This window comes from Mobula hypostoma, chromosome 30 (assembly GCF_963921235.1).
Source record: "Mobula hypostoma chromosome 30, sMobHyp1.1, whole genome shotgun sequence".
In the NCBI taxonomy this organism is placed as follows: domain Eukaryota; kingdom Metazoa; phylum Chordata; class Chondrichthyes; order Myliobatiformes; family Myliobatidae; genus Mobula; species Mobula hypostoma.
The window spans coordinates 6684270-6711419 of NC_086126.1; the positions used below are offsets into that span (position 1 = coordinate 6684270).

The window sequence follows — 27150 nt, forward strand, 5'->3', positions numbered from 1 at the left end:
CGCAAGCTCCATGCTTCCTGTCAGCTGAGCAAGTCCATCAAGGCCCCTTTGTTCGAGACAGGGAGTGGGGGGGGAAGGCAGCTGTTCTCGGCTCCCGATTAACTCCTGGCAGGCAGGGAGGCTTTAAACTCTAGGGGTCTACTCTCGGCAGGGGAGGGGGCGGACAACAAACCGGTGGCTGGCGTCCCCCGTGGTTACGGGCCCTTCCAAGCCTCCCTCCGACCCCGCGAGGGCACGAGGGGAGCCCAGCGTCCCCGCTTCTAGCCGACAGCTGCGACCCTCCAGCACAGAGCGCCGGAGGAACTCAGCGGTTTGGGCAGCAGGAAACACAATGTTGGCTGGTCATCCCCCCTCCGTAGATGCTGCCCGGCCTGCCGAGCTCCCGCAGCGCTTTGTGTTGGTCGCCCAGGATCTCCGGCACCCGCGGGACTTCTCGTGTCCTAGCCCGTCGCGTCACGGCCCGGTAGGGGAACACTCAACGCCCGGGAATGGAAAGTCCTACAGAAAACAAAAATGGCGGGCACAGCCCAGTCCATCACGGGCAAAGCCCGCCCCACCACTGGGCACACCTACGAGCAGCAAGAAAGCAGCGTCCATCGTCGAGGCTGTGCCCTCTTCGGGAAGGAGGTACAGGAGCCTCAGGACCCACAGCACCAGGTTCAGGAACAGTTATCACCCCTCAACCGTCGGGCCCCTGAACCAGCGTGGGGAGCTTCACTCACCTCAACTCTCAGCTGACCCTACGAACTACAGGCTTCAAAATCTCTTCACAACTCGCGTTCTCACTATTATTTATCTTTTTTTTAAAGCTTGCAAAAATCCTATTTTGCTTGCATATACCTTTTCGTAACTCCTTTATTCTTCCCCCTGCTCGCAGGAAAACTGTAGCTAGTCATAGACCAGGTCTCCCCAATCTTTTTTAAATGCCTTGGACCAATTGCACTGGTTGGGATCCCCTGTCACGGAGCAAAGGCCCTTCAGCCCAACCATTCTGTGCTAGTCCCAATTTCCTACTGTTGGCCCACGTCCCTCTGGACCCACTCCCTCCAAGAGCTTCTTAAAGGATGCTGTTGTACCCATCTCACCCACCTTCGTCAGCTTGTTCCAAATAATTTATTTACAGTTATACAGCGCTGGATACGGAATACGGACCACCGAGCGATCCCTCGATCCAGCCCCAGCCTAATCGCGGGACAATTTACAATGACTGATTAACCTACCGACCAGCAAACCGTGGCTTTCCACGGGGAGGACGTACAAGCTCCTTACGGGCGGTGGCGGGAATTGAACCCGCCCGGCTAACCACCTTGTTGGCCTCTGGGTCAAACCCCTCAGATCCCCCTGTGAACCTTTCCCCTCGCCCCAGGTTTTGGCCTGTCACAGAAGCTCCTCGCCATCCGGGACTTGCCCCCTCCTCGCCGGGGAGAAGGTACGAGGCCCTGAGGCGCCACACTTAACGGTTTAGGGAGGGCTTCTTTCCCGCCGCCATCAGATTTCTGATGGGCCCGTGAAATGGTGGCGAACACGAACTTTGACAGTAAATTCACTCAGAGCCGAACCGGCGCCTTCTCGGCCAAATTCAAACATGCCTGCCAGCTTGACGGTTCTGAGTCCCAGTTGCCCAGGGTTGCAAATGGAGGAAACAGGCCCTGCAGGCCTTTGCCTGATGCTGGGGCATCTGCCCGATCCCAGACACCCAACACCATCCCCTGCTCTCCTGGTCCACCTCCCCCGCACCCCAAAAATCCTTCGGCCCATCACAGCACAACCTGTTGTGGCAGCTCTGTCCGCCACAACAGACAGGATCTCCCGGTAGCCACCCACTTCAACTCTGCTTCCCATTCCCATTCGGATATGTCCATACATGGCCTCCTCTACTGCCAAGATGAGGCTAGACTCAGGTTGGAGGAGAAACACCTCATATACCGTCCAGGTAGTCTCCAGCCCCTTGGTATGAACATAGAATTCTCCAACTTCCAGGAATTCCCTCCCCCTCACTTCCCCTATCCCTATTTCACTCTACCCCCTCCCCCAGCTGCCTATCACCTCCCTCATGGTTCCACCTCCTTCTACTACCCATTGTGTTTTCCCCTATTCCTTCTTCACCTTTCCTGCCTATCACCTCCCCACCCCTTTATCTTTCCCTTTACTGGTTTTTCACCTGGAACCTACCAGCCTTCTCCTTCCCACCCTCCCGCCACCTTCTTTATAGGGCCTCTGCCCCTTCCCTCTTCAGTCCTGACAAAGGGTTCCGGCCCGAAACGCCGACCGATCGTTTCCACGGATGCTGCCCGGCCTGCTGAGTTCCTCCAGCGTGTTGTGAGCGTCGCTTTGACCCCAGCATCTGCAGAGTATTTTATGTTTACAACCTGATTCTGATTCAGAGGCAGGTACAGCGACAAAGTTTAAAAGACACTGGGACAGACATGTAGGTGGGAGAGGGTTTGAAGGGATGTCAGTCGGACACTGGCTTGGAATGACACCGTGGCCGGTGTGGGCCAGTTAGGCCGCACGGCCTGCCTTGGTGCGGTAATGACTCCGGGATTCCATCCCGACGGGAAAACAGTGAAGGTCCCTGGAGACCCTTTCAGGTTCATGGCCCCAGGGAAGAGGGGAGGCCGTGCGGTGGGCATTATAGTCAATACGGTTTGGTTTGTGGATTCAAAATGGAGTTGTGCCAATGAAGCAATCAGCTGCCGTCGTATTGAATGGTGAGATGGGCTCCGGAGGCCAACCACAGCTCCCGTCACTGCCGCCGCCGACGAAGGGCACCTTCCTGCCCCAGAGGAGGATTTGCCAGGCCTGTACAGCGGCTGAGCACACATCCGGTGACTCCGCAGTGTGTCAGCAGGAAATAACTCGTTAGGCCGGCGCCTGGGGTGAGAGGGGCTGATTCAGCGGCTGAACATTCAACAGAAACATGAGCCTCAGGTGCAGACGTAGCAAAATGATTCTCCTGTCCCATCACACACTCCCAGAGTCAGACACAGAGTGAGGGTCCCTCCACACCGTCCCATCACACACTCCCGGGGTCAGACACAGAGTGAATCTCCCTCCACACCGTCCCATCACACACTCCCGGGATCAGACACAGAGTGAGGCTCCCTCCACACCGTCCCATCACACACTCCCAGAGTCAGACACAGAGTGAAGCTCCCTCCACACCGTCCCATCACACACTCCCGGGGTCAGACACAGAGTGAAGCTCCCTCTACATCGTCCCATCACACACTCCCGGGGTCAGACACAGAGTGAAGCTCCCTCCACACCGTCCCATCACACACTCCTGGGGTCAGACACAGAGTGAATCTCCCTCTACACCGTCCCATCACACACTCCCGGGGTCAGACACAGAGTGAATCTCCCTCTACACCGTCCCATCACTCACTCCCGGGATCTGACACAGATTGAGGCTCCCTCCAAACCGTCCCATCACACACTCCCAGAGTCAGACAGAATGAAGCTCCCTCCACACCGTCCCATCACACACTCCCAGAGTCAGATACAGAGTGAGGCTCCCTCCGCACCGTCCCATCACACACTCTCGGGGTCAGATAGAGTGAAGCTCCCTGCACACCGTCCCATCACACACTCCCGGGATCTGACACAGAGTGAGGCTCCCTCCACACCGTCCCATCACACACTCCCGGGGTCAGACACAGAGTGAAACTCCCTCCACACCGTCCCATCACACACTCCTGGGGTCAGACACAGAGTGAATCTCCCTCCACACCGTCCCATCACACACTCCCAGAGTCAGACAGAGTGAAGCTCCCTCCACACCGTCCCATCACACACTCCCAGAGTCAGACACAGAGTGAGGCTCCCTCCACACCGTCCCATCACACACTCTCGGGGTCAGACACAGAGTGAAGCTCCCTCCGCACCGTCCCATCACACACTCCCAGAGTCAGACACAGAGCGAAGCTCCCTCCCCACCGTCCCATCACACACTCCCAGAGTCAGACACAGAGTGAAGCTCCCTCCCCACCGTCCCATCACACACTCCCGAGGTCAGACACAGAGTGAAACTCCTTCTACGCCGTCCCATCACACACTCCCTGGGGTCAGACACAGAGTGAAGCTCCCTCCACACCGTCCCATCACACACTCCTAGATGCAGACACAGAGTGATGCTCCCTCCCCACCGTCCCATCACACACTCCCGGGGTCAGACATAGAGTGAAGCACCCTCCACACCGTCCCATCACACACTCCCGGGGTCAGACACAGAGTGAAGCTCCCTCCACACCGTCCCATCACACACTCCCGGGGTCAGACACAGAGTGAAGCTCCCTCCACACCGTCCCATCACACACTCCCGGGGTCAGACACAGAGTGAAGCTCCCTCTACACCGTCCCATCACACACTCCCAGAGTCAGACAGAGTGAAGCTCCCTCCACACCGTCCCATCACACACTCCCAGAGTCAGACACAGAGTGAGGCTCCCTCCGCACCGTCCCATCACACACTCTCGGGGTCAGACACAGAGTGAAGCTCCCTCCGCACCGTCCCATCACACACTCCCAGAGTCAGACACAGAGTGAAGCTCCCTCCCCACCGTCTCATCACACACTCCCGGGGTCAGACACAGAGTGAAGCTCCCTCCCCACCGTCCCATCACACACTCCCGGGGTCAGACACAGAGTGAAACTCCCTCCACACCGTCCCATCACACACTCCCGGGGTCAGACACAGAGTGAAGCTCATTCCGCACAGTCCCATCACACACTCCCGGGATCCATAAGACCATAAGGAATAGGAGCAGAAGCAGGTCATTCAGCGCATTGAATCTGCTCTGCCATTCTATCACAGCTGATCCTGGATCTGCCTTCTGGCCATATCCTTTGATGCCTTGACCGATCAGGAAACGATCAACTTCCGCCTTAAATACACACACGGACTTGGCCTCCACCGCAGTCTCTGGCAGAGCATTCCGCAGATTTATATTCTCTGGCTAAAAATATTCCTCCTTATCTCTGTTCTGAAGGGTCACCCCTCGTTTGAGGCTGTGCCCTCTAGTTCTGGATACCCCCACCATAGGAAACAGCCTCTCCACACCTACCCTATCTCGTCCTTTCAACATTCGGTAGGTTTCAATGTGATCCCCCCCCCCCATTCTTCTAAATTCCAGCGAGTACAGACCCAAAACTGCTAAACGCTCCTCATATGTTAACCCCTTCATTCCTGGAATCATCCTCGGGAACCTCCTCTGTCCCCTCTCCATCGAGAAGACATCCTTCTGAAATATGGGGCCCAAAACTGTTGTCAATATTCCAAGTGTATCCTGATTAGTGCCTTTTCAAGGCTCAGCATTATCTCCTTGTTTTTATATTCTATTCCCCTTGAAATAAATGCCAACATTGCATTTGCTTTCTTTACCACAGACTCAACCTGTAAATTAACCTTCTGGGAGTCTTGCACGAGGATTCCCAAGACTCTATTGCACCTCCAATGTTTGAACCTTCTCCCCATTTAGATAACAGTCCGCAGTATTGTTCCTTTTACCAAAATGCACTATGGTGCATTTCTCAACACTGTATTCCCACTTTTTGCCCATTCTTCCAATTTGTCTAAATCCTGCTGGAATCGCATTGTTTCCTCAGCACTACCTACCCCTCCACCTGTCTTTGTATTATCCACAAACTTTGCCACAAAGCCATTAATTCGATTATCCAAATTATCAACAAACAAAAGTAGCAGTCCCAATACTGACCCCCTGAGGAACACCACTAGTCACTGGCAGCCAACCAGAAATTGTCCTTTTATTCCCACTCGCTGCCTCCTGCCTGTCAGCCATTCCGCTCTCCATGCCAGAATCTTTCCTGTAACATCAAAGGATTTTATCTTGTTAAGCAGCCTCATGTGTGGCACCTTATCAAAAGCCTTCTGAAAATCCAATTGAATGCATCCACTGCCTCTCCCTTGTCCACCCTGCTTGTTACTTCCTCGAAGAACTCGAACAGATCTGTCAGGCAAGATTTCCCTGCCGACTTAGACTTATTTTAGCATTGGTCTCCAAGTACCCTGAAACTTCATCCTTAATAATAGACTCCAATACTTTCCCAACCACTGAGGTTAGGCTAACCAACCTATAATTTCCTTTCTTTTGCCTTCCTCCCTTCTTAAAGAGTGGAGCGACATTTGCAATTTTTCCGTCCTCTGGGACCATGCCAGAATCAAGTGATTCTTGAAACGACCAATGCATCCGTTATCTCTTCAGCAACCTCTCTCAGGACGCTGGGATGTAGTCCATCTGGTCCAGAGTCAAACGCAGAGTGAAGCTCCCTCTACACCATCCAATCACACATACCTGGGGTCAGACACAGAGTGAAGCTCCCTCCACACCGTCCCATCACACACTCCCGGGGTCAGACACAGAGTGAAGCTCCCTCCACACCGTCCCATCACACACTCCCGGGGTCAGACACAGAGTGAAGCTCCCTCCACACCGTCCCATCACGCACTCCCGGGGTCAGACACAGAGTGAAGCTCCCTCCGCACTGTCCCATCACACACTCCCGGGGTCAGACACAGAGTGAAGCTCCCTCCACACCGTCCCATCACACACTCCCGGGGTCAGACACAGAGTGAAGCTCCCTCCACACCGTCCTATCACACACTCCTGGGGTCAGACATAGAGTGAAGCTCCCTCCACACCGTCCTATCACACACTCCTGGGGTCAGACATAGTGAAGCTCCCTCTACACCGTCCCATCACACACTCCTGGGGTCAGACACAGAGTGAAACTCCCTCTACACCGTCCCATCACTCACTCCGGGGGTCAGACACGGAGTGAAGGAGAGAGCAAGAGAAACTCACTGCCCCTCACTGAGGAAGGGGGAACGGGCCCCTCCACACACACACAGACCCTCAATAGGGGTCCATTCCCACTCTCACAACGACCGTGACTGGGAGATTTCAGCGTGAAAGTCCTCTCATTATATCGACCCCCACTGAAGGATGGTCAGACCCCAACCCGACACACCTTTCGTGCTCCGGACTATTTTCGCAGGTTGGGGTGGGGGTTATTGACCGGTGGGAGACAGAAATTAGTTTAAATAGTGGATAGCAACTACACAGATGGAGTGCGGAACATAAAGGCATTTTCACTGTAAGGTGAAGTTTGCCAGTGAGTGAACTACACCGCCCCCTGCTGCTGGGTGTCGGGATGACAGGAGGAATGGAGAGTCCGATCCAATGGAATTTATGTCGGACAAACAACAATTCCCCATCTCCCGAGGCAAAGCCCTGTCTCAGCACAACGTTCCGGCGGCTGGAAGCCGGAAAGAGGGCGGTTGGCAGGAAATTCTCAATTTAACTGAAGCAACTGCAGAAATTAAATTGTTAGACACAGGGAAGAGGCGGAGGGGCTGGAGGGGGTTACGGAGATGGGGAGGGGTGTACGGGCCGGAGGGGGTTACAGAGACAGGGAGGGGTGTAGGGGCCTGAGGGGGTTACAGAGACGGGGAGGGGTGTATGGGCCAGAGGGGGTTACAGAGACAGGGAGGGGTGTAGGGGCCGGGGGTCACAGAGACGGGGAGGGGTGTAGGGGCCGGAGGGGGCTACAGAGACGGGGAAGGGTGTAGGGGCCGGAGGGGGCTACAGAGACGGGGAGGGGTGTAGGGGCCGGAGGGGCTTACAGAGACGCGGAGGAGTGTAGGGGGTAGAGGGGGTTAGAGAGGTGGGGAGGGGTGTAGAGGCTGGAGGGGGTTACAGAGGCAGGGAGGGGTGTTTAGAATGGAGGGAGTGTAAAGACTGTGAGGGTTGTAGGGAGCCGAGGTGGTAGGATAGATGTGTAGGAGAGTACGGTCACGGAGACGGGGGAGTGCAGTGGAACGGAACGATTTGATCGGGGACCAGGAGCCACCGGATGTGGGGTGAGCTGGAGATTCGGGAGGGTGGAGATGGAGACACTGCCTGACCGTGTGTTGAGATCTGAGACTCTGTCAGGGAGACAACCCTGCCCCTCGCCTCCCCTTCCTCCCAGAGCCGGCCTGGTGAATCCCTGCAGCTGCCCCCGACCCGTCAGAGACTCGAGACCAGGGTAAGGCGGGAGAGCTGCTATTTATTGTGTGTGTGTGTGTGTGGGTGGGGGTCAGGACCCGAGGGTCTTCCCCCCCTCCTACAGTTCTGCCCGCCGCTCGATCTTCAGCAACTCCACCTCGAAGATCAGCGTCGCTCCACCTAAAGGGGGGGGGGGAAATGGGAGGGTTGTTAGTGACCGCCGGACACGGCTCCTGCCCGCTCCCGCGTCCATCCCTGGGGTCAAGCACAGAGCACAGCTACACTGACACGCCACGCGGTTGGGGGGGGGGGGGGAGGACGCTGGCAAAGCCAATCCGGAGCGCAGAGAGCAGGCACCGTGCGCGCACAACCACAGGCGCACAAGCGACGAGTGACACGGTCGGGGGGGGTGGCGCGCAAGACACAGCCACACACTCACATTCTGCAAGTGCGCTCACACAACTACAGGCACACGCGCAAACTACAAGCACACAAAGACTACAGGCACATAGCACGAGTACAACTACAGGTAAAAGTGCTCACACACACACAAAGACTACAGGCCCCTGTGGACACCCAAACAACTGGCACACACGCACGTACATAGAAACTAGAAGTACTCTTCATCGCTGCTTCTGTAACAGTTTTGTTTGACCAGTCGGGGTTGTTAGTCCTGAGCTGAACCCCCGAACCCGGAGGACGGGTGGACCACTCCTAGTCTGACCTCTACCCTTTGACCCTGTTTGGCCATGGGTGACCCTACCATGCTAAAGCAGAAAGCCCTGACTCCAGCCAACGTAGTTCCCTGGGTCATTGAGGTATGCAAGCCTCCAAACCCCACGACAAGGCTGTGGTCCTCCTGGAGATCAGACACTAACTTGAGGACACACATACGCAGGAGAACTACAGGCTCTCGTGAACGCTCAAACTCCAGGCACACACAGAAACTACAGGTGAACAGACTGCAGGCCCATCCAGACACACACACTCGCTACAGGTACACGCTTTCACAGAAGCTACAGGTGCACGGGTACACCAAAACAACCAGCGCACAAGGACGACAGGCGCAGGTGCGTACCCCAAACCACAGTGCGCAAACACACCCACACGCGCGCGCACACAAAAGCTGGAGATGTGTGCGGACAAAGGCGGCGAGCGTCCGGGCGCAATTAGAGATGACAAGTGAAGGACGCGTCTGTTTACGGACACATCCACGGAAGGCGCGTGCGCGCCGAGACGGACGAGCGGCCGGAAGGGGACCCTGCCCGAGTGACAGGAAGAAGTGGTGTCGCGGTGGGGTAGTGGGTAGCACGGCGCTTCACAGCACCAGAGAGCCGGGTTCGATTCTCACCGCTGTTCTCCCCGTGAGCACGTGGGTTTCCCCCGGGGGGGGGGCTCTGGTTTCCTCCCAGAGTCTGAAGACCTACCGGTCGGTAGGTTAATCGGTTATTGTAAACTGTCCCGGGGTTGGGCGAGGATTAAATCGGGGGGGTTGTTGGGTAGCGCAAAGCCCCGGAGAGGCCCGTCCCGCGCTCTATCTCAGTAAGTAAATGAGAGTGCTTGCCGGGCTGCGAGTGGGTGTGTGTGGGGGGTGGGGGGAATGAGTCGCTGTTTTGCTGTTCTTACCTGGGATCTTTGGTGGAGCGCCTCGGTCACCGTACCCTACCGGGGAGAGGAAACGGTGTTAGAGCAGCTCCAGGAAGCTGGGGGGGGGGGGAGAGGGGCACAGGGGCACGAGCGAGGATATGAGGGGAGAGAGGAGGGAAGGAGGGAGTGTGGCAGGGGTGGTTGGTGGGAACAAGGCCACAGAAGGGAGCGGGCAAGGGGAAACGGAGAGGAAAGAGGTGATGGGGGTGAGGTGACGGAGGGGGTGGGGGGAGACGGGAGAGCTGGACTGACCGGGGTGGGGATTGAAGCCCCCGGATCAGAGGATCGCAGAGTGGGTGCTGGCTCACCCCGGCCTTCCACCCACCCCCTCCACGTAACCTACCCAGCTCCGAGGGAATCACTAGTTTCCTCTTCTCGCCCTCGCACATCCTGGCAAAGTGGAAACAGGGTGAGTGACGAGAGGAAGAGTCAGAGGCTCCCTGCCCCACACCCTCGCCATTACCCCACCTCCGTTCCACCCATCACACCTCACCCCTTCCTACCCCATCCCTCCCCTCGCCCAAATACCCCTCCCAGCCCCCTTCTCCTCATTCCTCCACTCCCCCCTCTTACCCCACAACCCATCTCCTCGAACCCTTTCCCTCCTCCGCACCCCAACTCCTCCCTCTTCCTACCCCATGCATCCACTCTACCTATCCTCTCCCCCTCCCAATTTCCTATCTCTCTCTTCCCTCACACCTCCAACCCCTTTCCCCGTCACTCCTTCCTTCTCTCTCCTCCCACACCTCACCCTCATCTACCCCTCTCTTCCTCCAACCCTCTCCTGCCCTTCCCTCTCCCCTATACCCCCACTTCTCCCTCCTGCCCTCTTCCTCCTCCGACTCTCCCCTCCCTCCCCTAAATCCACCTCTCCCTCCTGCTATCTTCCTCCTCCAACTCTCCCCTCCCTCCCCTAAACCCCCACCCTCCCTCCCTCTATCTCCCTCCCCTTTCCCTCCACTCCTTCCTCATCCTATCCACTCCTCCGACTCGCCCTTCCCCTCTCCCTCCTGCCCTCTTTCTCCAGCTCTCCCTCGCACTAACCCACTGCTGACGACTCTCCTTTCCACTTCCCCTCACCCTATCCCTCCTCCTCCACCTCTTCTCTCTCTTCCCTCCAACGCTCCCTCCCATCTTCCCTCCAACCCTCCCTCCCCCTCTTCCCTCCAATGCTCCCTCCACCTCTCCCTCCCCTTATGCCCCCTCTTCTGACTCTCCCTTCCCCTCCACCCCCATCCCCCTCACCCTCCGACTCTCGTTCCCCCCACCCCTCCTCCCCCCACTACTCACCCGAGCAGTCCCTGGTCCCACCCTTTGATGACCTGCCCGGTGCCCAGAGTGAAGGTGAAGGGGGTCCCGCGGGGGATGCTGCTGTCAAACTCCGTCCCGTCCTCCAGTTTCCCCTGGGGTGGGGGGGGTGGGAAGAGAGCGGCCGTCAGTGTCGGGCTCAGACCAGACTGCTCTCCCTTCTCCCACAGACAGACAACCCCACCACCCCCACCGATACAGACGCACAGAGACTCGCACGTGCAAAACACACCCACGGCGGGCTCGCGTGCAAATGCGCGCGATTGACAGATCCCGCACGCACACCCCTCATCGGTGCGGCGCGCTCCCACCCGCCCCTCCCCCTGCGCTGCCCAGCACCCGCACGCACCCTACGCACCCGTGCGCGCACCGTGGAGATCACGGCAGGCCAAGGGTTAAGGTAATGCCCAAGCAAGAACAGTCTGCCAGGAGCAAAGCTTCCCCTTTGTACGGGCAGGGAAGCTGAGCGATTTGGCTGACCGAGGTGAGATAAGGACGTCATTCAAAGTTGCAAAACACACAAAACAACTAAGGGGGCAGTACAAGAGTTCAGATGGTTCGATTTAATATCAGAGAACACAACCTGAAATTCTTACTCTTCGCAGACGTTCACGAAACAAGAAACCCCAGAGGATGAACGGCAGAAACATCGGATCCCCAAAGACCCCCTCCCATACATCACACAAGCGGCAGCAAATGCATTAACCCTCCCCTTCCCCTCCCGCAGCAGGAGCACCAAACGCCCCCACCCTCCACCAAGCAACAGCAGAACCCCCGAGACCTTACAAAACAAAAACTACAGCACTTTGACATCTCAATCTCTCTCTCCCCCCCAGCGAGGGGGGGATGAACGAGAGTGGGAGACCAACAGCTCGCTGCTGCCAAGTTGGAATCTTCCGCGTCACTTCTCTGCACCTGGAGATCTTGACACCCGGGAACTCGGAACTGCTCACTCTCTGCACTCCTGATCCCTCTGTGAGGATCTGAGTGTGTTCCTTAGTCTTATCCTTCCTGAAGTCCACAATCAGAATGACCTCATCTGGCCTCAGTGACGATGATCGTAACTGCCGGCCATTTCTTTGTTTGGACTTCGGAGCAGCGTGGTGACAGGAGCCGGGCCGTTCTCCTAGTGCCCAAGTAAGAATGATTGAGGGGCAAGCGCGAGCAGCACAGAACAGGGCAGATCTCAACAGGCCCTATGGCCCACAACGCTGTGCTGAACCAATTAAATTAGTCATCAAATAGCCCATCTCGTTTGCCCATACACAATGTCCATATCTCTTCATTTCCCTCACATTCATGTACCTCGTACCCCGGTGAGATAGGGACACAGACATCCCACCCGGCAAAAACTCATTTCAGGGAGGTAGCACCATCAATTTGCGGGAGACTCCCGGAACTTCCGGGAGAGGTGGGATGTCTGCAATAGAGTAGCTCCTGAGCAGCTCGCCAGCTAGTTTAAATAACGTTAGCTATGCTAATGAATGAATGACACCTGTTAAACTCACCTCAACATGTCTTTTACAGTCTTAACCCACCATGGGCAATAGAAAAGTCACTGTTGCAAACAGTGCAGCCAGCAACACTGTCATTATTGTGACCCCTGTTAGGCAGGGGTACACTTTAGTGTAGTCTGGGGTGACGTACGCTTTATATTTTCTTTTTTTTGGAACACTCTGCCATGGCGCGCTCTCTCTCTCTCGTGGTCACTCTCGCCCGCGCTCTCCCGCTCTCTCTCCCTCGCTCTCTGATTTCCGTGATATTGTATATAATTTGCGGGAGACTCCCGGAACTTGCGGGAGAGGTGGGATGTCTGGGGACATGCCTGTCCTAGCAGGCGAAGTCAACTCTGCCGGACTGGGCGGAGGGTGTCGGGACCGGAGGCGAGGGTTCGGGTCCATGCTGCTCACACTCCTGTGCCGCGCCCGAGGCCGGGAGACCGCTCCGGGCTTCACGTCCGCAAGCTTTCGCGGCGATCTGGCCCCGCCGTGCGACGAACTGAGGCTTCGGGCCTACTCCAGGCTTCGTGTCGACGGACTCTTATCTGGTTCGGAATGCCGTCGATTGCTTGTACCGTTTGCACAATTTGTGTTTTTTTTTCTCTCTCTCTCTCGCTCTCTCTCTGCGTGCATTGGGTGTGGGTCCTTCTTTAAAATGGGTTCCTTTGGGTCTCTCGTTTTGAGTAAGCAGACGAATCTCAGGGTTGTATAATTTGAACTCTGAACTTGAGGTCGACAGTTAAATCCAACGGCCAGGAGGCCGGTTCCGTCACGCTCTGTGGAGAGCGAGGGGCAATGACAAGGCACAGAAGACGTCACGGTCATCCGCGGCGACCTAGGAAGACCCCATCTGTGACGACCACTCGTCCCACGGGACCCGGGCGTCTGAGGAGGACGGAGCGGAACTGCCCCCAGTGCAACGGCTTCGCGCAGGTCTCCCGTCGTCGTTGGACGACCGCCACCAGGTACCGACCTAAACACCTCTTAACAGCGTCTGTCTCCATGTTCAGCTCAAATGCTAAAACAGTGCTTCTGTATGGCTCTGAAGCCAGGGAGAACAACAAAGGAGATGCTACAAAACCTGCAGGCTTTCATCAACCAGAGTCCTAAATGAAACCACCCTGGTTTCCTCGGCTGGGTAAGTCTAGGGACGATGAACTCCGGCCACGCCAAACTCGGGAGATTGAGGTTCGCTCGATCCCACCCCAAGCCCCGGTTTGTGTGGATGCTGTGTCATTTGCTGCCGTTATAAATTAGTGCCACAAAATGACACTGCACACGATTAAAGGAATCATATTTATGAATCTTAACTGAAAGGGTTAGTAAAGAATAACAAAAAGAAAAGGGCCCATTCTAATTAAACAGTCAAACGTGCACAAGTTGGAGCCCATCTTGGACTTCTCCATCACTCACGCACCGGGCCCTCGATCAACGTGAAAGCATGCACCACCTCCCGAACGTCGCTCGCAATCCTTCTCCAGCAAATGGGTCTCCCACCGGATCGTGCGTTACGACCAGTTCTCCCCAGCGTCTTCTCTCTTCATCTCCTCTCGAACAAAAGCCCCAAGCCTTGTCGTTCCTCACCAAGAAACCTCCCCTTCATCTGACCATTGAATGGCACTCATTTCTCCTCATCTCTCATCTTCAACAAGAACCTGAACAAGCTGAAAACAGGCAGCCCTCACAGAACTGCCAAAATGAAATTCATACAGCACAACAGTTTTTTAAAAAAAAATACAAACCAAGGCATGACATAATCATCAGATGGGCTGACAAACTAACCACTGTGGGGAAAGCACCAACCACAGGGATACAAATACGGGAACGGAAACGGAGGTGGATCAGCCCACACCTTGAGGAAGCTGACCAACAACGTCACCGGGCAGGCACTGAAAACGGAATCCCCGAGGACAGAGGGAAGGGGGATGTCCAAAGGGCATGTGGAGGAGAGAACGCCGAGGCCCGAAATTAGACCATGGGGACCCTCCCCTCGAGAAATTGGCTCAGAAAAGTTCCGGTCACCCCACTATAGGACGTTGAGGCTTTGGAGAGGGTGCAGAAGAGGCCCACCAGGGTGCTGCCCGCTTTAGAGGGTGTGTTTCCACTATTTTATCATGCAAAAACCTTGTACCGTACAATTTTTTTTGCCCAGTGACAACAACATGTGCACGCTGAACTTTAATTGGTAAACCTGAAGCTCTTCTCAGGATAATAAATGCTTCAGAAAGTCAGGTTTCTAAATATCACTCCACTTCTTCCCACTTGCAAGTTCTCCAGCAACTTTTGCGCCCTGACGATACACACAGGTAACACCAGCTTCTGCAAATATTTCCCGTAGCTGCACGTTCCTGACCTCATGAGCTTTCGGCGTAGCAGTTTCCACTGTTTCGTTAAGCCATTCCGCTTTAAATGACCTCTCAGTTCTATGGTAAACACAAAATACTCGGCAGATGCTGGGGTCAAAGCAACACTCACAACACGCTGGAGGAACTCAGCAGGTCGGGCAGCATCCGTGGAAATGCTCAGTTGACGTTTCGGGCCAGAACCCTTTGCCAGTCCTGACGAAGGGTTCCAACGCGAAACGTCGATTGATCGTTTCCACGGATGCTGCCCGACCTGCTGAGTTCCTCCAGCGTGTTGTGAGTGTCTCAGTTCTATTGCGCTTCACGCGAATAATTTTCCTGAATAAAAACAGTATAAATAAGCCAGTTCTAAACTCTGCAGACAAATCATCGCAAACTCCGCGTCCGCATCAGAAACCGGAAACGGAAATGTGATTGTGTACGATCGTGGAAAATACTTGACACGCCGATGAGGCAGAGGGTGACAACCTTCTGTGCGCAGTTTAAATTCCCTGGTGCGCGACTCGTGTACACTGTAGAGGGAACATTGATCGGAGGGAATGTGCTCTCACAAGAGGCCGGGTAAACTCGGGTTGTTTTCTCTGGGGCGCCAGAATTATTTAATCTGTCTACTCCCATCGACCTGCACCGGGACCATAGGCCTCCACATCCCTCCCATCCGTGTACCTGTCCAAACTTCTCTTCAACGTTGAAATCGAGCTCGTATCCACCACTTGTGCTGGCAGCTCGTTCCACACTCTCACCACCCTCTGAGTGAAGAAGTTTCCCCTCACGTTCCCCTTAAACTCCTCACCTTTCACCCTTAACCCATGACCTCTGGTTGGAGTCCCACCCACCCTCAGTGGAAAATGCCTGCTTGCATTTACCCCGTCTGTACCCCTCATAATCTTGTATATCTCTATCAAATCACCTCTCAATCTTCGACGTTCCAAGGAATAAAGTCCTAACCTATTCAATCTTTCCGTATAACTCAGGTCTTCCAGTCCTGGCAATTTTCTCTACACAAAAATCTGCAAATTTGTAAATCTTATATGTGTTTTTAGAGGTACAGTCGACGTTTTGGGTCGAGACCCTTCGTCAGGACTAATGACTTTGTTAGACGAAGGGTCTCGGCCCGAAACGTCGACTGTACCTCTTCCTAGAGATGCTGCCTGGCCTGCTGCGTTCACCAGCGTTTTTTATGTGTGTGGCTTGAATTTCCAGCATCTGCAGATTTCCTCGGGTACGTGTTTCTCGAGTCCAGTTAACCATCGACGACAGCTCCTCACACGCTGGCAGCCCGCAGGCTCCCCTCTCTCCAACGTAGTGGTGAACTCACGGACACTGGCGACCGGCGAACCCTCACCCCCCACCCCGCCCCGGACAGACCTCCCCCACTCCCCCTCCCCTCCCCTCCGCCGGGGGAGGGGCCCGCGCGGCCGCCACTCACCGTGTAGTGCATGTGCAGTGTGTCGCTCTTGCGGGACTTGATGGGGCAGTTGTCCACCCGCTTCTTGATGCCGATCTGGAGCTTCCGCTTCTCGCCGTCGCCGCCGCGCGCGGGGGTGCAGAGCGAGCCCAGCACGAGGGCGACGAGGGGCAGCACCAGGTCCGGCTTCATGGCTGTAACCCAAAGCGCCAGGCGGGTCAGGCAGACTAGTAACACCCTCCCTGGCGGCTGCCTGAGGCCACTCAATCCGCTCCGCCGTCCCATCGTGGCTGATCCCGGATCCCACTCAACCCCATACACCTGCCTCCGATCACTAAACGACCAACCTCCACTTGGAGAGTACCCACAGACTTGGCCTGTGGCAGGAATATGGTGGGTTGGCCTTCATTAGTCCGGGAGGGGGGGAGGATTGAGCTCAAGAGCCGTGAGGTAATGTCGCAGCTCTACAAAACCCCGGTGAGATCTCACTGAAAAAGATTCTATTCAGGTCTGGCCGCCCCATTTAAGGAAGGACGCGGGAGTGTACAGAGAGGGCGCAGAGGAGATTCACCAGGACGCTGCCTGGATTAGAGAGTGCGTCTTGTGGGGAGAGGTTGAGCGAGCTGGGGCTTTTCTCACCGGAGTGAGGGAGGATGAGAGGCGCGCGAGATGATCAGAGCCGGAGGCTTCTTCCAGGGTAAAACAAGGGGACATGATTTTAAACTGATTGGAGAAATGTATGGGGGGGGAGGTGGAGTCAGAGGGTGGCGGTGTGGGGATACGTCTCTAGCAAACGAGGTGTAAGGCTCTCCTTCCCTCTGTGAGCCTACAGGTCACCTTTGGGGCAACGTGTAGCACCTGCTTAGCCTCTCACCCCCCCACCCCCAAAATCAGGGTCACGTGAAGCCACGTGAGCTGGTGGTGGATGGTCGTACGAGCAGTCGGTGCATATCACAAGACCTGGTTATGCGACCACTGACAGCAGGCCAGACAATCTCGGAAGAGTATTGATCGTGGCTGGGGGGGGCGGGGGTCACCTGTCTTGTAAAGACACTGGCCCAGAAGGCAATGGCGAAGCACCCTAATCAATCTCAGCCGGAAACGTCGACTGTACCTCTTCCGATAGATGCTGGCTGCCTGACCTGCTGTGTTCACCAGCATTTTGTGTGTGTGTGTGTTACCCTAATGCGACACAGGTTCAATTCCCCGTCGCTGCCCGTAAGGAGTTTGTACGTTCTCCCCGCCACCGCCCTGGTTTCCTCCCACGTTCCAAAGGCGTAGCGGTTCGGGTGAGTGAGTTCTGTGTCGGCGCCAGAAACGTGGCAACACTCGCGGGCTGCCCCTGGCGCCATCCCCAGACCCTGCCGGCCACCAATACAAAATGTCGCATTTCACTCTCGGTTTCGGTGTGCCCGCGCAACAAGTAAGATGTTAGTTGTGGGTCGGCTATATTCCGGGTGGGGGGGGGCGGAGAGGGGGTCGGGGGGGAAACGGTTACAAGGACTCTGCCTGCAGGACAGGGCAGGTTAGATGGGCCGAGCGGCACCGGGACAGTCCCGAACCCCCTCCCAAAGTGCCGGAACGGAGGAGGTGGGGGAGGGGGCTGTTGGGGACACAGCAAGATCCCACAGATACCCGGTTCCAGAGACGTTGCACGGGCGGGCGTGCGAATTGTGCCTCCCGGACCGTCACCCACACAGCACCTACCCCCCCCCACAACAATTCCTTTGCTTCACCGTGGAGGAGGCCCTTCAGCCCCACCCAGAGGGCTGTACCGTGCGTACCCGCCCCCACCCCAACCCACCAACCTGCGGTCTCCACACCCGCCTTCTCTCTTCACACTGCCCTGGTTTGCACACTCAGGGCGTCAGGGTTAACACACTCATTCAGGGGTACCACTTGCACACTCGTTCACCCCCACAGCACCGTGACCACTCTCCCCCTTCCCTCCTCCAGGTGCTTTACACCAGTTCCAACCCCCCCACCACCCACGTTCAATTTGCACACTCACCCCCAGCCGGGAACAACGTGCAAACCCAACCGAGAGAGCAGCTTGCACACTTGCCCGCCCCACCGTGTTACTTTGTACGCTCGGCGTCCCCCCTCCCGGGATACGGTTCACACCCTCTCCGGCCTACACCCTCCTCCAAGCCCCGCTTTACACACTCACTTTACACAACCTCCCGTTCACGCTCGCCGCTCCCGCTCAATCGACCCGTCGCTTCCCCGACCCGGAAGACGAACCGGCTGCGCGGGGGATCGGCCCGCCGGGCGCAGCGCCCCCTCGCGGAGGAGCCCGAGCTGCCCCGCGGAGCTCCGTCCTGGGACCCCGCAGGCAGCTGGAAACGACTCTGGGCATCCGGCGGAGCTCCGCGGGGCAGCCACACGCAAAGAGATCAAACAGCGCATGTACGAGTACCGAGATTTTGGAAGGAAATGGTGAGGAGTGGAGTTCCACTGGGGGCGGATGGGAACAGGTGGGGTACTATTCGGAATGTGGGAGTGAATGGGAAGGGGTGGGGTCCTACTGGGAGAATGGGAAGGGGTGGGGTCCCATTGGGGGTGCGAATAAGAAGAGGTGGGGTTCCATTGGAGTGAATGGGAAGGGGCGGGTTCCCATTGTGAGTGTGGGAGGTGGGGGTGTGTAAGAATGGGTGGGGTCCCATTGGGAGTGTGGGAGGTGTGGGTGTGTAGGAATGGGTGGGGTCCTTTTGAGAGAGAATGGGAAGGGTTGGGGTCCCTTTGGATGGGAAGCATTGGAAGAGGTGTGGTCTTATTGGGGGTGCATACAATGGGGATGAATGAAAAGGGTGGGGTCGCTTTGGGAGTGCGGACGGTGGGACTGAATGGGAAGGGGTCCCATTGGGAGTGTGTACAGTGAGAGTGAATGGGAAAGGGTGGGTCCCATTGGGAGTGCATACAATGAGGGTGAATGAAAAGTGTGGGATCCCATTGGGAGTGAACGGGAAGCGGTGGGTCCCATTGGGAGTGCGGACAGTGGGAGTGAATGGGAACAGGTGGGGTCCTATTGGGAATGTGGGAAGGGGTAGAGTCCTATGGGAAGCACAGATGGCTGGGGTGAGTGGGAAAGACCGGGACCTGTGGACAGCGTGAGTAAGCAGGGTTCGGTTTTTCTGCGATTGTGCAATCTGCAGGCAAAGATTCGACACTGAGAGTTAACCACATTTCATCAGAACTTTATTCCGTTTATTCTACAGCTGATTCCTGGGTCTGGGTATGATCCAGCGCATACGGACGGAATGGATGTGAGGAGGGACAGCCCGGGACTCTGCCAGTCCAAGCCCAAAGAACTGACACCCCCCCCCTTACTGAGACCCTCAGGGGGCAGTGTGGGGGGAGGCTACTCTGCCTGGTTGTGTTGGGGGGGTGGGGTTACTCTGCTCCAGGTATGCGGAGTGGTAACACAGATTTGATGGTCACCACCACCCCACCCGTCAATAAATCCCCCACACCGGAGCCCCCAGGGCCCAGCGGGCTACTGGGACGGGGTCACCGCCCCGTCACGCAGGAGTGGGGCTGTCTCCGCCAGAGAAAGGGCATCAGTGGGATGGCCACCCCCTCCCCGGTGTCAGGACGTGGCACCCACGTGCTCGGGGAACTCCAGGCCGTGCTCCTCGGCGTGCGCCCGCCAGTGGTCATCATCGCACTCGTGCGTGAGGTAACGGTGGCACATCCGTGTCTCGAACCGCCGCAGGTCCAGCCAGCTCTGGAAGTCCTGGAGAGCAGAGGGAAGGAGGGGAGGGAGCGGTGGAGGGGCCGAATGGAGGGTGCAGTTCAGGGAGGGCGCGAGGTGGTGAGGGTGCAGGAAGAAAGTGAGAAGGGTGGGGTGGGGCAGGGATAGAGAGAGCGAGGGGGCAGGGATAGAGAAAGTGAGGGGGCAGGGATAGAGAGAGAGAGGGGGGCAGGGATAGAGAGAGAGAGGGGGCAGGGATAGAGAGAGAGAGGGGCAGGGATAGAGAGAGGGGGCAAGGAGAGAGAGATAGAGGGGGCAGGGATAGAGAGAGAGGGGCAGGGATAGAGAGAAAGGGGGGCAGGGACAGAGAGAGAGAGGGGGGCAGGGATGGAGAGAGAGAGAGAGGGGGGGCAGGGATAGAGAGAGAGGGGGGCAGGGAGAGAGAGGGGGGGCAGGGATAGAGAGGGGGCAGGGATAGAGAGAAAGGGGGGCAGGGACAGAGAGAGAGAGAGGGCAGGGATAGAGAGAAAGGGGGGCAGGGACAGAGAGAGAGGGGGGCAGGGAGAGAGAGGGGGGGGTCAGGGATAGAGAGAGAGTGGGGCAGGGATGGATGGAGAGAGAGAGAGAGAGAGAAAGAGGGGGGCAGGGATAGAGAGGGGGCAGGGACAGAGAGAGAGAGGGGGCAGGGACAGAGAGAGAAAGGGGGGCAGGGGAAAGGGGGGCAGAGACAGAGAGAAAGAGGGGGCAGGGACAGAGAGAGAGAGGGGGGCAGGGAGAGAGCGAGAGAGAGAGGGGGCAGGGAGAGAGAGAGAGAGAGAGAGAGAGAGAGGGGTCAGGGATAGAGACAGAGGGGGCAGGGATAGAGAGAGAGAGGGCAGGGATAGAGAGAAAGGGGGGCAGGGACAGAGAGAGAGAGGGGGGCAGGGAGAGAGAGAGAGGAGGCATCACATCAACTGGATTGAAAACCCCAGCCAGAACTCATGGAGGAATGGGGCACCCGCTCCCTCCAATCTGTGACTTCTTGCACCGTTACAACAAGGGGCAACGCCAACTCAGCGTACAGCACCTCACCTTCTGACTGGGGCCCCTCACAGCCTTCCTGACTCAACCCCCCCCCCCAAGCATGCGAGGGAGGTTTGACGGCACTCAGAATTTAGAAGAATGGGGTGGGGTATCTCATTGAAACCGGCCGAACGTTGAGAGGCCTGTACAACGTGGATGTGGAGCGGGTGGGTTAACGATGGTGGGGGGAGTCTGGGAGCTGAGGGCACAGCCTCAGAGCGGAAGGGCGTCCCTTTAGAACGGAGATGAGGAAGCTACCTGAAGCACAGGAGATTCTGCAGATGCTGGAAATCCAGAGCAAGGCAGGAGCAATGGAGGAGCTCAGCAGGTCAGGCAGCTTTTATGAACTGATAGATGACGCTCTGGACTGAGACCCTTCGACAGAACTGGAAGAAAAGGGGGAAGAACCCTGAAAAAGAAGGTGGGGGAAGGGAACGGGGTAGAAGGTGATAGGTGAAATCTAGTGGGTGGGGGAGTGGGGACGAAGTAAGAAGACAGGTGGAAAAGTAAAGGGCTGGAAAAGAAGGAATTTCTTCACCAAGAGAAAACAATGGGTTTCAATGAGGTCACTCCTCATTCTTCTGAATTCCAGTGAATACAGGCCCAGAGCCATCAAACGCTCTTCATATGACAAGCCTTTCAATCCTGAAATCATTTTCGTGAACTTCCTTTGAACCCTCTCCAGTTTCAGTTCATCATTTCTAAGGGGCCCAAACCCGTTCACAACACTCCAAGTGAGGTCTTGCCACTCCTTTGTAGAGTCTCAACATCTTCCTCTGGTGCTCCCCTCCCCCTTTCTTTCTTCCGAGGCCTCCCGTCCCATGATACTCCCCCTTCTCCAGCCTCATATCCCTTTTGCCAATCAACTTCCCAGCTCCTGTCTCCATCCCTTCCCCTCCTGTCTTCTCCTGACATCTCGAATCTCCCCCTCCCGCTCCCACTTTCAAATCTCTTGCTAGCTCTTCCTTCAGTTAGTCCTGACGAAGGGTCTCGGCCCGAAATGTCGACTGTACCTCTTCCTACAGATGCTGCCTGGCCTGCTGCGTTCCACCGGCAACTTTTGTGTGTGTTGCTTGGATTTCCAGCATCTGCAGATTTCCTCATGTTTGCGTTCTCAACATTACATCCTTGTTTTTCTTGCTGACTTATTTATTATTATTACTTCTTTCTTTTTGCATTTGCCCAGTCTGCTGCCTTTTGCACACCGGTGGAACGCCCAAGTTGGTGCGGCCTGTCACTCTGTTGTGGTTATTGCATTTATTGAGTATGCCCGCAAGAAAATGAATCCCAGGGTTGTATATGGTGACATATATGTACTTTGATGTGGGCACATGGCCAAGTGGTTAAGGCGTCGGTCTAGTGATCTGAAGGTCGTGAGTTCGAGCCCCAGCCGAGGCAGCGTGTTGTGTCCTTGAGCAAGGCACTTAATCACACATTGCTCTGCGACGACACCGGTGCCAAGCTGTATGGGTCCTAATGTCCTTCCCTTGGACAACATTGGTGTCGTGGAGAGGGGAGACTTGCAGCATGGGCAACTGCCGGTCTTCCATAGAACCTTGCCCAGGCCTGCGCCCTGGAGAGTGAAGACTTTCCAGGCGCAGATCCGTGGTCTCGCAAGACTGATGCCTTAATGTACTTTGATAATAAAATTTACTTTGAAGTTTGGTGGGGGATGGAAGTGTACGGCCGGGGGGGTGGGGGCAGACATCATGGGGAAAACAAGGCGGTGGTAGCCGGGGAATTGACCGTTGCTGAACAGGGCCGTGTGAAGTGTGTAACTTCATAAGACACGGGAGCAGAATTAAGGCTGATTTATACCTGTGTGTACCAGCTTTCGCCGTAGCCTACGCAAGTTGGCTACGCCGTAGTGAGCATTTATACTTGTGCGTTGGTGTGTCTGCGTCGCTCTGCAATTCACTCCCAAAACGCTAATTGGTGGTGAGGTTTCTATGCCACTCAACACGAAGAAACTCAAACTTCAAACAATGGCAACTGAAACTGAAGGAGGGTGAATTTTCTGTGCTCGTCCGGCCACGGAGAGACGTGGACGAGGAAATGCATGTCAAATATTTTCAGATATCGGCAGATAGATTTGACGATGTGGTTCATCATCTCCAACCATTTATTTCGCATCGGTGTACGCACGGTATACTCAGAGACCGGCAATCACCATTCCAGTTTCAGCTTCAGGTGGAAGCCTGGCTACAAACTGGCGTCGAGCACGGGGTCCTCCATAATTTTGGAGGTCTGTAAAGCTTTATTGAAAGCATTGCAGCCAGAGTTCCTTCCCTGCCCTTCAGTCGCCCACTGGGAAACTATCGCAGCGTAGGAGGAAATGCGAAGCTACCAAGCGGGCCGATCACAGTTGCGTCTGCGTCGCCGCGACGCGTAGTTACATTTCGGGAGAGGTGCGCGTTTTAGGCTACGGCGCAGGGTTGGCTGCTACGGCCTACATTTGACGCGCAGGTATAAATCAGCCTCGAGGCTATCTGGACCATCGAGTCCGCTCCGCCATTCAATCGTGGCCGATCCTTTCTTTTCCCATCTCCTCCTCAACCCCACTCCCCGGCCTTCTCCCCGTAACCTTTCATGCCACGTCCAATCAAGAACCTACCAATCTCTGCCTTCAATACACCCAACGACCTGGCCCCCACAACCGCACGTGGCAAGAAATTCCACAAACTCACCGCCCTTTGGCTAAAGAAGCGTCTAGCAGTCTGTGTAACGCTACCATCAGCCAGTGATCCGGGCTCAATTCCCGCCGCCGTCTATAAGGAACTTCCCCCCCGGGTGCTCAGAGTTCCTCCCACACTCCAAAGATGTGTCGGCTACGGTTAGTACACGCCTAGTCATCGCAGGAAGCGTGGAGACACTTGCGGGCTGCCCCCAGCGCAGGATGACGCACTTCACTGTACCTGGATGGAGATTAGATTTCTAACGTGTCGGTGGGTGAAAGGGTGTGTAATGGTACGACGGACCGAAGGGCCTGTCTTTGAGCTGACTCCCACGTTCCCGGCAGCGCAGCGTTACAATGACGGGTGTGGAGAAAGGGCAGGGGGTTACCTGGAGCCAGGGGTGGCTGAGGGCCTTGTCCACACTGTAACGTTTGCGAATCTTCACCTGCAACAGGCTGTTGATCAGGTCAATGGCTGCGGAGAGACAGAGAGAGAGAGACGGGGGGGGGGGGAGAAGTGAGGACGCGGGCAGGAGACAGGAGGAGAGGTTTGCCCGAGTGGGTGCACGTTCAGCTGGTGTCGGCAGCGAGGGGACCCACTGCTGTCTGTGCGACAGGACGAGGGAAGTGTCTGCGGTGGAAGCGGGGGAGGGAGGAGGAGGAGGTAGAAGAGGAGGGAAGGGGAGAGAGGGAGGGGAGGGAAGGAGTAGGGGAGGGAGGTGGGGAGTGGGAGGAGGAGAGGGAGGTGGGGCGGGAGATGAGGGAGAGTCGGTGGAGGAGGAAGAAGGGAAGGGCAGAGGGGGCAGGAAGGGGTAGGAGAAGAGGGGGAAGGGGAGGCAGGGGGATTGGAGGTGGGGGAGGGAAGGGGGAGTTGGGGGTGGGAGAGGGGGAAGAGGAAGGGAGGTGGGAGGGGGAGGAAGATTGTGTTGGGGAGGGAGAGGGGAAGAGGGAGGGTTGGGATGGGAGAGGGGGGCTAGGGTGGGAGAGGGGGAGGAGGGAATGGAGGGGAGGAGGGGGTTGGGTGGGAGAGGGGGAGCAATGGGTTTGGAAGTGGGGGAGGGAAGGGGGAGTTGGGGTGGGAGGGGGAAGAGGGAGGGTTGGGATGGGAGAGGGGAAGTTGGGGTGAGAGAGGGAGGAAGAGGGGGGCTAGGGTGGGAGGGGGTGAAGGGGAGGGAGGTGGGAGGGGGAGGAACGGGGGGTTGGGGTGGGAGAGGCGAAGAGGAAGGGGTGTCGGGGTGGGAGAGGGGAAGAGGAAGGGGGTGTTGGGGTGGGAGAGGGGAGGAAGGGGGGGTTGGGTGGCAGAGGGGAAGAAGGAGGGTTGGGATGGGAGAGGGGAAGTTGGGGTGAGAGGGGAGGAAAAGGGGGGCTAGGGTGGGAGAGGGAGAAACGGGGGGTTGGGGTGGGAGAGGGGAAGAGGAAGGGGTGTCGGGGTGGGAGGGGAGGAAGGGGGATTGGGTGACAGAGGGGAAGAAGGAGGATTGGGATGGGGAAGTTGGGGTGAGAGGGGGAGGAAGAGGGGGGCTAGGGTGGGAGGGGGAGGAACGGGGGGTTGGGGTGGGAGAGGGGAAGAGGAAGGGGGTGTTGGGGTGGGAGAGGGGAGGAGGGGAGTTGGGTGGCAGAGGGGAAGAAGGAGGGTTGGGATGGGAGAGGGAAGGGAAGGGAGGGGAGGAGGGGGGTTGGGTGGGAGACGGGGAGCTCATGACGGCTGAGCTCCTGGGTTTTGGCTGTTGCCTAATGCCAGGCTGTTCCCGGGACGGGTGGCATACGGGAGACAGGGAGAGGGTGTGTGGTGGGGTGCGTGTGTGTTCCGTCCTTCCCCGACCTACCCTCGGGGGAGATGTCCTGCCAGGGTCGGGCGGGGTACATGAAGCTGGCGTTCTGGATCTGGTCGTTGATGTCCTCGTCCTCGTTGAAGGGGAAGGTGCCGCTTAGACAGACGTAGATGACAACGCCCACCGCCCACATGTCGAGCGAGCGGTTGTAGGCCTGGCTCCGCAGCACCTCGGGGGCCAGGTAGGCGGCCGTGCCCACCACCGAGCGGCGGAACGACCGCTCGCCGATGATGCGCGCAAAGCCGAAGTCGCAGAGCTTCACCTGCGGGGTCAGGGGTCAAAGAGCGCCGTCAAAGGTGGCTCCCTCCACTTGTCCTCGACCCCTCGCCCAAACCCCCACCCGCTCGAACAATTCCTGACTGTTCTCCTTTCCCGGGAATCTCGAGATCTCTCTGCGTCCGTGTATTCCCTGGAGACAAGCGGCCGGGAATCTGATCCAAATAGAATGTGGGATCACGACGGATTGGCCGGGATTCCCCAACATCAGAGTGGGGAGTGGAGGGAGGGGCGGGGGGCACTGCTCCGGCAGCCCCGATCTCCGTGATCCGGTCTCGGGTGGGGACGTGCAATAAATGCTGGCACCCCCAGTGACGCCAACTTCAAATTGGTGGTGGTGGTGGTGGAGCGGGGGGGAAATTCCCGCCAAGTTTGAACTACCTCCGAGGTGGGTCCCTCCCCTCCGGGTCACACTCCTGAGGATCTCCCTCCACCGCCCGACTCAGGCGGGTGACGTCCACCAGATTCCCCCCCCCCACACACACACACACACACACACCCCAACCCAACCCCCGCGTTTTAGTGCGGACAGCTGACGGTCAGCACCCATTCGATGGGCTGAAGGGCCTGTGAGCGCACGCGCTGTTCCGCCGGTGCGAGGGGCGGCGGTGGTCTGCCCGGCCCCGGCCGGTTCCTCAGCGCCCTCTGACCTGGGGGTAAGGGTCGTCCGACGCCAGCAGCACGTTCTCCGGCTTCAGGTCGCAGTGGACTATGTTCTTGGAGTGGAGGTAGCGAAGAGCTTCCAATATCTACCGGGAGTGTTGGGGGGGGGGGTGGTTGATGGAGATGAGAGAGGGGAGGGGTGGTAGGTGAGAGAGAGAAGGCGAGGGAGGGAGGAGAAAGAGAGGAGGAGATGGGAAAGGAAGGGTAGGGGAGAGAGACAGAGCTGTATTAGTACCTGGACACGAATTCACACCCACCAGTTGTCTCCACGTGGGTTCGATCCTGCGCTGTGCGTGTCTCTGCGCTTCTGTGTTCTCCCCGTGACCGTGCAGGTTTCCTCTCACGTACCAGGGGTCAGTGGGTTAATCATCTCCCCCCCCCCACCCCCACCCGCCGCGTGACAGCGAAGGGAATGTGGACATTTGGGGTCACTCTGCGAGCTAGGATAGACTTGGTGGGCTGAATGGCCTTGAAAGGAGAAAGTGGGGCGAGGAGGTTCCAAGGTTTCGACCCGGTGATGGGGAAGGAATTTTTGACAGATTTACAAGTCGGGATGGCAGCGGGACTGGGGGGGGGGGCTGCAAGTGCTGGTGTCCCTCCCCCCAAAACCCGCTACCCTTGGGTAGGAGGGGTGGGAGAGGTGGGAAGTTCGGGAGCGGCTGTCGGTGAGGCCCGGGCGTGTAATTAGATGTGCGCCAGTGATGGAGGGAGGTGG

At 57.1% G+C, this 27150-nt stretch overlaps 2 protein-coding genes across 3 annotated transcripts in view; both read right to left on the reverse strand.

Annotated features, from left to right (window-relative positions):
* Positions 1 to 8050: 8050 nt before the first annotated feature.
* Positions 8051 to 18518, reverse strand: LOC134339813 (peptidyl-prolyl cis-trans isomerase FKBP2-like). The gene is made up of 6 exons (XM_063036632.1): positions 18405 to 18518; positions 16256 to 16428; positions 10947 to 11059; positions 10000 to 10046; positions 9636 to 9671; positions 8051 to 8189 (listed from the first exon to the last, which is right to left on the reverse strand). Exons 2-6 carry the CDS (start codon positions 16424 to 16426, stop codon positions 8128 to 8130), a joined length of 429 nt encoding a protein of 142 aa, XP_062892702.1. The 5' UTR covers positions 16427 to 16428; positions 18405 to 18518; the 3' UTR covers positions 8051 to 8127.
* A 718-nt stretch (positions 18519 to 19236) lies between these two features.
* LOC134339822 (serine/threonine-protein kinase D3-like) overlaps positions 19237 to 27150 on the reverse strand; it is a 52000-nt gene continuing 44086 nt past the window's right edge. Inside the window, exons 15-18 of one of the 2 annotated variants that reach the window (XM_063036653.1) lie at positions 26423 to 26521; positions 25491 to 25758; positions 24054 to 24139; positions 19237 to 19970 (exon numbers count right to left, since the gene is read on the reverse strand). In XM_063036653.1, the coding sequence (XP_062892723.1) occupies positions 19824 to 19970; positions 24054 to 24139; positions 25491 to 25758; positions 26423 to 26521 (600 nt within the window). In that variant the 3' untranslated portion in view covers positions 19237 to 19823. The remainder of the gene's footprint in view (positions 19971 to 24053; positions 24140 to 25490; positions 25759 to 26422; positions 26522 to 27150) is intronic. The other variant, XR_010016452.1, reaches the window with a different exon arrangement.